Below are 12,501 nucleotides of genomic sequence, written 5' to 3'. Positions count from 1 at the left end.
AATCATGGAAGTCCAGTGGCATGACAGAAGTCAAAATGACTGGAGATGACTGGGGATGCAGTGGATGACCTTGGTGTCCTCGATGTCTGACCCAGCTCTGAGTGGTCCACGATGTCTATGTCAACTTCATGGCCATTAGAACAAATTAACCCCATCCACTCATTCCACTGGGGGAAGTCTTTACATGCTTGTGAGAGACTCTTCTTGGCTACTTCTTGACTCCTTTTTTTTCTTATTTGCTTCCTTCTTCCTTTCCTTGGGTCAGAAAAGTCTTGTTGTGCATTTCCAACCTTTTGGGGAAGATGTCAGTGAGCTCAGTCTTCATCAGCAGACTGATCCTTCCCTCAGCATCTCAAGGGTTCTTTAGTGCCAGAACTGTCCTAAATATAAACACTAAAGTTCAGTTATTTTGTAAGCCATCTTTTTTTCCCTTTCTCTGTTTCACAAATATGTTAGCTACTGGAGACAGTCTCCATGCAGAAGTGAATTGTTGAAGACAGGGAGGAGTATTAGGAGATCTTAATTGTAATCAAATTGCTGTGACTTGAGTTGATCTCTAAGGTTCCTTCCAGTTCTAAAGTTCTGATTCTAATCCATTTTTTGACCTGAAAGATCTCATCTTCTATCCCCTTTCTCCTCTTTTAGAGTAGGAAGAAGGTAAAAATGGGGGAGTTATTAATTAAAAATAACGTTTATATTATACTTATAAAATATTTGAAAAGTGCTTTCTTTTGAATAGCCCTGGTACAGAGAGCAGTACCAGAACTATTGTTCTGTTCACTTTACAGATGAGGAAACAGATACTTAAAGAGGACTGTCAAGTGAACTGCCCAGGGTCACACAGTAAGTGAGGGTCAGAGCTGGGTTTCCAACCTAGGTCCCCTGATCCTTACTCTAGCACTTCTTTGGTTACCATGATGGTCAGCACACTTGCCAAAGTCCTAGACAGAAATCATATTATTTCTTGTGACAGTTTCATGCTGGTTTCATTCTTTTAACCCATCTTCTAGCACAGAATCATCATACTGGGAGGGCTGATTCTAAGTGGGTTTTTTATAATCTTGTGTGTGTTCCCAATTCTCCCTTTGATTTTTTTTCTCTATCTTTGCTTCGTTATCAGATTCGTTTTGTTGTGGAACTTGTGTGGCCTTTGTCTTTATTCATTGTCCTGATCTGGCTAAGGAATGCCAACCCACTCTACAGCCAGCATGAATGTAAGGATTTGGGTTTAGCTTTGGGTAGTATATGTTGTCTCCCTCTATCAGAATGTCCTTCAAAGCAGGCATTGTTTAATTTTTGTATTGGTGTCCCCAGTGCCTAGCACAGAACTTGGCACATAGCGAGTGATCATGCATGCATACCATTCATGCATTCATTCCTTTGTTCATCTATCCTGATCGTGAAATCAAAATCAGAAAACATCTGTGGGGGCGTTCTTCTGTCCTCCTTATTGACTTTTTGCTTACTTTATGTTTGTGCATATAGTGTAAGGTACCTGAACCGTTTTTTTTTTTTTAATCTCTGCTTTTTATGTACATATAAACTAATTGAAGCATTTGGGAGTTCTTTGTTTCTAACTAGATTCGCAGATTTTGTTTTTAGAACATACAAATTATGAGTGAAGTGTCTGAATATTTGGAGAACAAACTTAGGAGATTTGTATTATGTGGAACCAGGGAAATATATCAATATCTGCTTAAAAGTCAATATTTATCTGGGGATCAGTGGCTTCCTGCTGAACATTTTAAAGCATCTTTTCTGTTGCCTGGGCATATGGTGCTACTCTCTGGAGATCTTCATTAATGTAGCCTCTTGGTTTGTAGCCTGGAAGATTGCTTTATTCCAGATACTTACTAACTGTATGACCCTGGGCAAGTCACTTGACAGCTATCTGACTCAGTTTCTCTTGTCTCTAACATGGGGATAACAGCACCTACCTTGGAGGTTTCTTGTGATATGATATTTACAAATCACTTTGTAAACCTTAAAGCACTATAGAAATGCCAGCTATTTTGACTAGTATTATTATTAGTTATAATATTAAGAATATTCATAACAGCTAACATTTATGTAATACTGTATGGCAGGCACTGTGCTTTTACAGTTATTATCTATACAATTAATTATTATCTCATTTGATCCTTATGTTATATTATCCCCATTTACAGTTGAGGAAACTGAGGCAAACGGAGGTAAAGTGATTTACCCAAGTCACACAGTGTCCATGGCTAGATTTAAGCTCAGGTCTTCCTGACCCTAGGCCCAGTTCTCCATCCACTGTACCTACCCAGCTGTATTATTATTAATATTATTATTATTATTATACCTTGAAAACAAGGCACATGTGTTTGAAAGACTCAAAAATGATGGCAGGTCTTCTTGAGTCCTTGCTCAGTACCTTTTTGGTCATAGGTTTCGACTTTCTATTTCTGCACTTAATGCTTTGGGTAAATATGGATTCCAGATATGACCTCTTCAGCTCACCCTCATAGGGCCCCTTATCTTATAAGACCCAGAGGGGTGACACTTTAGTTCTTATGTCCAAATGACCAGCTCTATCCCCCTAAGTCTCAATGGCTGATTTTCTGTTTGTTTGGATTTTCCATCCTGAAGGCCATTTCCCCAACAAGGCAATGCCGTCAGCTGGACTGCTGCCCTGGCTCCAAGGGATTTTTTGCAATGTGAACAATCCTTGTTTCCAGAGCCCTACTCAGGGAGAATCGCCTGGCATCGTGTCAAACTATAACAACTCCATGTAAGTACCATGAGACCCCAGCCCCTAATATGTTCAGATTGGGGATGGAGATCAGGAAGGAAAAAAACTGAGGATCAGAGCAGGTCTTTTTCAGCTTGATATGAGCCAGCCAGACAAAAACTCGAGCCATTATCACTCTGGGCCTCAGTTTCCTCATCTGTAAGTTTAAGCGGATTTTTAACTAGATGGCCTCTGAATTTATGGACTTCTTAACATTTTATATTAGTCAGGTGCTTGTGCCCAAGAACTCCTAACAGAAGGAAATGGTAATCTACTCCAGTATCTTTATTCAAGGACAATCCTGATGTACTGTGGTTCACAGTGTCATGAAGTCACACACAACTGAATGGCTGAACAACAAAGAGCCTGATAGTGTCAAGAACCAGAACTGGGTGACCTGTCAGGGGTCTAGATCAGGAGTTCTTAACCTTGTTTTATATCCTGGGCCCCTTTGGCTGTCTGGTGAAGCCTATGGACCCTTCCAGAATAATGTTTTTAAATGCCTTAAAATACGTAGAATTACAAAGGAAACAATGACACTGAAGTTGTTATCAAACCTTAAAAACAAGCTCACCCATCCTTGATGAAGACCCCCTGTTTCTAGACCAATACTGTCATTTGAAACATAGATTCCTCTCTCTGATATCCCTGGCAGGTGAACATATCTAGAGGAAAAAGAAAACTATTTGATTTATATGATTGTCTGGGGTGGGAAGTGAAGGTGGGGAGCCTTTCATTCTCAGACATGCTCTGACATCCTGAGTTAAGCCTCTTTTTATAGAGGAGACAGTGGAAAAATGAGAATGAACTTCTCTTTTTCCCAAAGGTGTTTATATTTAAAATATTAAGACCCACTAGTCTCTTCATGCACAACTAGGACAAGTGCCTCAATGAAAAGGGAGTGGCAAAAAAATGTCTCAGAAGATGTTCATAGCTTGAGTGGAATTCTTATCAGGAACCTTTGTCAAATAAAATTAAAATAGACCTTTCTGAATGGAAGTAGTTTGAATTTTAAAAAAATTATTCAAATTAAGAACATGAATTCTTGAATAGTCCAGTCGATCTTGGCTCACTAATGAAGGCCCAACTGTAGGCATGTGGGCCACACATCCCCAGTCATTCATTTATCAGCATGGATGGAATAGCTAGACTAGAAGATCCCTTTCTGTAGCTGTTCCCAGATGTGAATAATAAGAACAACAGTAATAATGATGATGGTGATGAATGTTGCTCCCAGGATGTTTCCGGGACAAATAAGGGAGGACCTGTTTCAAATACAAGCTGTTGTTGTTATTGAGGAAATAATTAACATCAAAAGAAATCTTTATTAACACAGCTTTCTCCTTAATCTCTAGCTTGGCAAGAGTCTACCAAGATGTTCAAGAACTCCTGATAAATGCCCCAGAAAGCAAACTCCTTGGCCAGATGTGGAGCGAGTTACGTATGTTATCCCAGCTAATGGAGACTCTCAGGACTCACCCCGAGAGGATTGCAGGCAAGTTGAGGGTGGTCGTGGAGCTGCCAGTCTTCCTGCATGAATTCTAATACTGTTATGGAGTAGGCACTCCATCTTGGGCTTGTTGCGTAGGGTCAGGTGGAGTAGTGCCCCAGTTCTGCTTGGGCAGGCTTTTTATTTCATCTGGCTTCTTCCAAACTGGTGAAAACTATTGTTCACAGTACCTCTGTTCTTTTTCCTGTGTTGTTTTCTCTTCTATTTCTCCTGTTTTTCCTCTTCTCTGAGCTACCAATGGACTACACTGAGTTCCATATAATTTATATTAAGAATTTTTAGCTTCGAGGGACTAGAATTTGATATAGTTATTTTGTTCACTTACATAGATGACGAAGCTTCTGTGCCAAGGGTTCTTAACTGAGAGTGGTCTATAAACTTGTTTTTTTAATTTATTGATAGCTGTATTGTAACTTGACTAGTTTCCTTTGTAATCAAATGTATTTTATTTTATACATTGAGAAACATTATTCTTAGAGGGGTTTACAGGTTTCATCAGACTGAATATGATATAAGCATAGCACTAAGAATCATTGCTCTACACTTTAGGAGACAGTCTACCTGAGTTATTGGGCCTGCAAATTAATGCTCTGTAGCCAAGCTGCTGAAGAACCTTCGAGAGCTTACTTAGCTAGGCCCATCTTTGAACAGATCCCCATAGAGCTACCATGACACTGGAGAAACCAGAGCCATCCTCCATCCCTGAGGAGGCAGGACTTTTCATAACAGAAAGATTTTTATGATATTATAATCAAAACACTCTAGTATTGGTCTTGGAGTCAGAGGATCTGGGTGTAAGTTATACCTCTGATGGTTACTACTTGTTTAACCTTGAGCAAATCATAACTTCTCTGGGCCTCAGTTTCTTCATTTATAAAATGAAAGGTTTGGACGAAATGACCTCTGCAGTTCCCCACACCTCTAGAACAATACTCCTATGAGTGTGTGAGTATTTCATGTCAACTCTGAGATGTATGTGGTGATGTATTAAAACAGAATGTTTGATAAACCAGAATATCACATGCCTGACCATTCTGGATCATAGAGAAGTTATAGCAATCAGAAATGTTTGAAGGATTCTTATCAATATGGACATTTCATGACATAAGCAGTAGCTAGCAGCTGGCACTGGAATATCTGCCTTATTGATGGAGGGAAAATTGTAGGCACTGTGAGAAGTATTTGTTGCAGACCTTAGGCAGAAAGTCAATAGTACAAATGGATTAAAACCCAATCCTCCAACTCCCAATCTAGGGAAAGCCATAAAGTTCCATTCTATTCCATTCCATCCCATCCCATCCCATCCCATCCCATTCAAAAAACATTTTTTAAGGTATTCACTATGTGTCAGGTGCTGAAGAAACAAAGACTAAAATAAGAATGATGTATCTGTCAAATTTAGGCTGCATTAAGCAGGAAGCTCAAAATAAGATATTTTACACTATCTTTTATTTTGATTTTATTTTTATTTTACACTATTTATACTGGTTAAATGAGGATTTCAAAGAATTATCAGTATCTTTAGTTTTTATGTCTCTTCTATTCCTAAGCATACCACTCCCCTCTCCTTTACACATTGACTCGTTTCAAAGAATCAAAATACCAGCTTGTGAGTTCGGCAGTACATGCAATGTTTCATACTCACAGTCTCCCATCCCTGCAAGGAAGAGAGGGATATGAAGCTTCTGTTCTCTAGGGCAAAGCTTGGTCCAAGTGAGAACTTTTCAAGATTTGACTAAACCGGTGGGAGACAAAGATGGATTCTGAGCTGGGGAACAGATAGCTCCTTCCAGTCACTGAGGTATGAAACAAATTACCCTAAGGTTAATGTAGCCATAGTCATAGAAAGAGGACTGAATTTGGAATCAGAGTATTTGAGTTCATGTCCCAGCACTGCCCATCTATCTGACCTTGGGCAAATCATCTCACCTCCCTAAGCCTCTGTTTCTTCACTTAGAAGATGGGGGATTGGACTAGATGATCTCTAAGTTCACTCTGCTCTAAACACTTATTAATTGTTGGGGTGTCCTAGAAAAGCAGAGTCCCACCTGGACCACTTGGGGCTTCCTAGCACTCATCTGTACCCCCAGATCTGCATATCACCAAATCTCAAGGCTGCAGGAGGCAGGAGATGGGAAGGAGAGGACGAGTCAGGACGTTCCCAGAATTGTTCAGATCCATGCCTGGCACCCTGAAGACAAAGCCCTATTGCTCATAATGAACCCTGGACTATGTGATGTGAGGGGAGAAGAGTTAGTCCTTCCAAAGTATAGCTTTTTCTTTTGTCAGTTTCCCCTGGGAAAGTCAGTTACTGGTTGGAGCCAGGCAGCATTTTGCTTTCATAGCAAACCTGCCTTACAGCATTCTCTGCAGGGGAGGATTAAGGCTAAAAGTGCACAACCATGAGCTCCCCCTTTTCCCACCAAGCAAGCTCTCTGGGCTCTCAGTCTTCTGCAGGAGACCCATCCTCCCACCTAAGTTTGGAAACATCCCTTAGTCAAACCAGAGCCTTCTGCTCTCAGTCACCTTCCTCCCCACTTCCCTTCCCATTTTACCTCCCTCATCCCCACCTGCTGGCCCCCTGACCTTCAGCAGGAAAGGAAACAAGAAGAACGACATTTTAAACCAAATTTATTTTGTTTTCAGGCCCCCCAGGTCACATTTCTCCCTCAAAACTCTGGTTAAACCTCTGTCTGGTATCAGCCCCCTCTCATACTCTCGGGGCGGGGGTTAGGGAGGCAGAGGGGGTAGGGACAGACTCTCAGCTTGGGGAGGGGAAGGGGATCTTCCCTCATCTACTCAGATGGATGACTGTTGATGAATCTGAGTCCTGCCCCTTTCCACTGAGGCTTATGGAGACAAGTGGCAAAATCAGCAGCCCAGCCAACTGGGTGGTAGTAAAGGTATGGAAGGCCCTGACAAGGCTGAGTTCCAAGGGCCTGACTAACTTCCATCCTGTCCATCTCCCTCAGCCTGGATTTCTCCTTATTCAGTCTCATCTGTTTGCATTAAAGGAAGCATAGCTTCCAGAAATAAGGAGTCTTTGTACCCTGCCCTGGTCAAAACAAATTCTAGAGTATTGGGTTCAGTTCTAGAAGGACATGGATAAGCTATAGAGTGTCCAGAGGAGGGCAACCACTATAGTGAAGGGATTTACTGTCATGTAAGAATCAGTTGGAGGAAATGGCAATCTTCAACATAGAGAAGAGAGACTGGGGAAAGGGAGATAGTCGCTGTCTTCCAGCATTTCAAGGGCTATTAGATTAGGGGTTCTTCATCTTTTTTTCCTGTGTCATGGGAGACCTCTTTGGCAATCTGGTGAAGTGTATGGATCTCTCTTTTAGAATAATGTGCTTTTAGAAAAAATCACGATTGAAGGAAATGCTAAGTTTTAGAGGTTACTGAAAATAAAGATGCATTTTTTCCCATCCATGTTCACAGATACCCAGAAATCTTATCTGTAGACCATTGGGGTTGGGGGGCAGAAGGGCTCTGTGAATCTCAGTTGAAAACCACTGGATCAAATTTATCCTACTTGCCTCTAGAAGCAGAACCAGAAGTGGTAGGTGGAAATACACAAAGGCACATTTCACTTGATATCAGGGAAAACTTCTCACTAATGACACCTATCCAGAAATAGAATTTGCTGCTTTGGGAGGTGGTGTGTTGCCTCTCAGAGGTTGGATGACCATTTGGGTGGGAAGATGGAGTATGTTACAATGGAGATTCTTATTCAGGTCTGTTTTGGACTAGAGGGCTGCCTAGGTTTTTTGGGTTTGTTTTGTTTGTTTCTCAGCTATCATTCTGTAATAGATTACTTCTCAGGTTCCTTCTAGCTCTAAAAATCTGTGATCCCAGAAATTCTTATTTCTAGAGTACTCCTTCACAAAAAGTTTACAGATTGATTTCTGCTCCCCATGAGGCAGGCAGGTAGTATAAAAATACAATAATACTTCACAGTATAGTGAGGAAAGAACTTTGTAAGTCTTATCACCAATATAAATGTGAGCCATATTCTTTTTGTTGTTAGAACTAAGATTTAATGAGTGAGACTGGGTAGGGGGTGGGGTTGTGTGATACAACCTGTGTCCTGATCCTCAAGTCAAGTGATCAGGCATTGACTGTGTTCTTAGCACTGTCTAGTGGGGCCAAAAGAGAAACAGAAACTATCGCCCTCACCTTCAGAGAACTCACAATCTAGTTGGGCAGGAGAAATACAAATCACAGAATTTTTGAGGTTTGGAAGGGACTTCAGTGGCCATCTAGTCCAACTCATACATGACTGTTACTCACCTGGCAAGACACAATGGTACCATAGAAAGAGTACTTCTGGAAGCCAAGATGGCGGAGTAAGCAGGAGTAAAGAGTAAGCCTTGATTCTCCCATATTCACCTCCAAACAACCTTAAAATAGCATCCCCAATAAGTTCTAGAATAGCAGAACCAGGAAAAGATGGGCTGAAACAATCCTGTAGCCCAAGAAACTTGCAGGTCTGCAGAAAATGTCTGTCTCTCTCAGGTAAAAGGGTGTGCAGTCCAGGACAGGAAGTGTCCCAGCAAGTCAGTAGCAAGGTTTGCCTCAGCAAACCAGGGGCTGATCCTGAGGCCCAGTGTGGTGGAGCAGGCAGATGCCAACACCACAATCCCTCATATGCCTCAACATAGCCAGGGGAACTGGCAGATGCCAGCTCTGGTACCCCGACAAACTACAGTGTAGCCCCAGGCAAACAGGTAGCAACTAATGCCAGAGTTGCAGGTACCTAAACAAATGGGAAGATGCCAATGCAGGGGTTCCCTGTGGGCCTCAACACAAGACCAGATGGACCAGGACCTGCCACATGCTTCAGTATTGCCCTGGGCAAACAGGCTGAGGCCAATCTAGGGACTCCTCATGGACCTCAGCTTATGCTAGACAGTAGCACTGTGACTCTGGCTGACCAACCAGGTAAGCTCCCAAAATCCTATGGCCTCTAGCAGCACCAGCCACCCCCGTACCCTGTCAGTGCAGCCCCTGGGCCTGTAGACCTTGGCACAAGAAGCTTGGGTCAATGCCCCTTCTTCCGCAAGAGCAAAGCTCAAATTTAAAGGGAAAAAGCCCCCAAAAGATGAGCAAGAAACAACAAAAGAATCTGACCATAGAAAGTTATTATGGTGACAGGAAAGATCAAGACAAACTCACATGAGGAAAACAGTATCAAAACACCTGCAGGTAAAGCCCCAAAGAAAAATGGGAAGTGGTCTCAAGCCCAGAAAAAACTCATAGAAGAGCTCAAAAAGGAACTCAAAAAGCAAATAAAAGAGGTAGAAGAAAAATGGAGAAAGAAATGAAAGTGATGCCAGAGAGTTATGAAAAAAAGAATCAACAACTTGGAAAAAGAAAATAATTCCTTAAAAAGTAGAATTGGAAAAAGAAGTACAAAAGCTAATTGAGGAATTAAATAATTCCTTAAAAATTGAATTTGGCAAGTGGAAGCTAATGACTCTATGAGACATCAAGAATCAATCAAACAAACTCAAAAGAATGAAAAAATAGGAGAAAATGCAAAATACCTTACTGGAAAAACAACTGACCTGGAAAATAGATCCAGGAAAGACAATGTCAGAATCATTTTACTATCTGAAAGCCATAATCAAAAGAAAGAACTGAACAACATCTTTCAAGGAATTATCAAGGAAAACTTCCCTAATGTCCTGGAACTAGAGGGCAAAATAGACATTGAAAAATCTACCCATCACCTCAGGAAAGAGATCCCCAAAAGAAAACTCCAAGGAACATTATTGCAAATTTCAGAACTATCAGGTAAAGGAAAAAATTTTGCAAGTGGAGAGAAAGAAACAATTCCAATATTGGGGAGCCACAATCAAGATTACACAGGAATTAGCAGCTGCAACCTAAAAACACTGACGGTTATAGAACATGATATTCTGGAAAGCAAAGGGGTCACCTGCCCAGTGAAATTAAGCATAATGCTTCAAGGGAAAAAATGGTCATTCAATGAAATAGAACGACTTCAAGCTTTCCTAAGGAGAAGACCGGAGCTGATCAAAGAATTGACCTTCACTATCAAGACTGAAGAAAAACATAGCAAGGTAAAAAGTAAAAAGAAAACATAAGGGATTCAATAGGGGTAAACTACTTACATTCCTGCACTGGAAGATGATACTTGTACTTCTTAAGAATTGTACCACTAATAGAGGAGTACATATTGACAGAGGGTAAGGGTATAAGGTGAATTGGAGGGAATGACAACAAAATTAAGGGATGAAGAAAAGGAGTGCACTGGGTGCAGAAGGAAGGGAGAGGTAGAACAGGGTAAATTATTTCACATGATGAGGGGTGAAAGACCTATTACAGTAGAGGGGAAGATGGGGGTGGGGTGGACTATGAGCATCCCTTGAACCTTACTCTCATCAGAATTGGCTCAAAGAGAGAATAATATACACAATCAGTTGAATATAGAAATCTATCTTACCAGACAGGAAAGTAGGAGGGGAGGAGATTAAGTAGGTGGATTGGGAACTAATGGAAGGGAGGGCAGATCAGGGGAAGCAATAGACAGAAGCAAAACACTGTTAAGGAGGGAAAGGGTGAAAGGAGAGAGAGGAAAAAGAGGAAGAAGAACAGGAGGGAGGGAAATACATAGTAATCATAACTGGGAATGAGATGAACTTTCCCATAAAACAGAAGAAGATAGCAGAGTAGATCAAAAACCAGAATTCTACAATATGTTGTTTAAAGAAACACACTTGAAACAGAGTACACACAGAGTAAGGGTAAGGGGCTGGAACAGAATCTACTATGCTTCAGCTGAAGTAAATAAAAGGCGGGGGTAGCAGTCCTGATCTCTGACAAAGCAACAGCAAAAATAGATCTAATTAAACGAGATAAGGAAGGAAACTACATCTTGCTAAAAGTTACCATAGACAATGAAATAATATCAATAATAAACCAAGTGGCATCCAAATTCTAAAAGGAGAAGTTAAGTGAGTTACAGGAAGAAATACACAACAAAACTATACTATTGGGGGACCTCAACTGTCCATTTGCAGAACTCAATAAATCCAACTGAAAAATAAGCAAGAAAGAAACTAAGGAGGTGAATAGAATTTTAGAAAATTTAGGTGTGACAGACACACCTTTGGAGAAAATTGAATGGGAATAGAAAAGAATATACCTTTTTCCCAGCAGTACATGACACCTTCACAAAAATTGACCATGTTTTAGGGCATGAAAACCTCAAAATTAAATTTAGAAATTCAGAAAAAGTAAATGTACCCTTTTCAGATCATATTTCAGTAAAAATTACATTCAGCAGAGGGCAGTGGAAAAAAAGATTAAAAATTAATTGGAAACCCAGATGACCCTAATCCCAGCATTCTTATTGGTTACTGTCTAACTTCTGTTCAATCCAGTTAAAGAAGAAATGATCATCAGATTTCATTTGCATAAAGTACTTTAAAATAAAAGTTGAGTCCTTAAAACACAAAGCCAACAGCAGGCAGGCTTGGTGCCAAGCACTGAGAAGGCATGGTGCAGTGTATTATCCCCATTTTACAGACTGAGGCAGACATTCTATAAAATGGGGATAATAATAGCACTTACCTCCCAGGGTTGTTTTGAGGACCAAATGAGACAATATTTATAAAGCACCTAACATGGTAAATGGCATATAGTAGGCACTTAATAATATTTATTTATTTTTTTCTTTCCCTTTTTTCCTTTTTCCTTCTTTCTCCTCCTTCCTTCTTTCCTTACTTCCTCAAGACCTCAAAATCAAATGTAGAAAGACAGAAATATTAAATGTATCCTTTTGCAGATTATACTGCAAAAAACTTACATTCAGCAAAGGATAGTGGAAAAAAGATTAAAAATTAATTGGAAATCCAGATGATCCTAATCCCAACATTCTTATTGCCTATTGTCTAACTTCTGTCTAATACAGGTATTGAAGAAATAATCTCACAACACTTAGTCTTCCTTCCTTCCTTCCTTCCTTCCTTTCTTCCTTCCTTCCTTCCTTCCTCTAAGCTGTCTAGTAAAATACAAGTATTCTGGAGTGGCTGTGGAGGGAGGTGGTCCTAGGCTGAATGGGGCATTTGACAGAGGAGGCAGTATTTAAGAGTTCTGCCCAGGCAATCAGATGTGCGGTAACCACCCAACCCAAAGCCTTCCTGTATTTGTACTGCTTTCTCAGACCACTTCATAGCCTTAGAAAACCTCAGGCCACAAACTGCTT

General features: G+C 40.6%; 1 protein-coding gene across 1 annotated transcript in view; it reads left to right on the top strand.

Moving 5' to 3' along the window:
- ABCA4 (ATP binding cassette subfamily A member 4) overlaps positions 1-12,501 on the top strand; it is a 200,937-nt gene that overhangs the window by 38,979 nt on the left and 149,457 nt on the right. Inside the window, exons 3-5 of the mRNA XM_072644042.1 lie at positions 1,121-1,214; positions 2,614-2,755; positions 4,111-4,254. Of these exons, the coding sequence (XP_072500143.1) occupies positions 1,121-1,214; positions 2,614-2,755; positions 4,111-4,254 (380 nt within the window). The remainder of the gene's footprint in view (positions 1-1,120; positions 1,215-2,613; positions 2,756-4,110; positions 4,255-12,501) is intronic.

The sequence above is a fragment of the Notamacropus eugenii genome, chromosome 2, assembly GCF_028372415.1.
Source record: "Notamacropus eugenii isolate mMacEug1 chromosome 2, mMacEug1.pri_v2, whole genome shotgun sequence".
NCBI classification, from domain to species: Eukaryota; Metazoa; Chordata; class Mammalia; order Diprotodontia; family Macropodidae; genus Notamacropus; species Notamacropus eugenii.
Note: the sequence above shows the minus strand (reverse complement) of the source record. Positions and strands in the feature narration are given on the sequence as shown.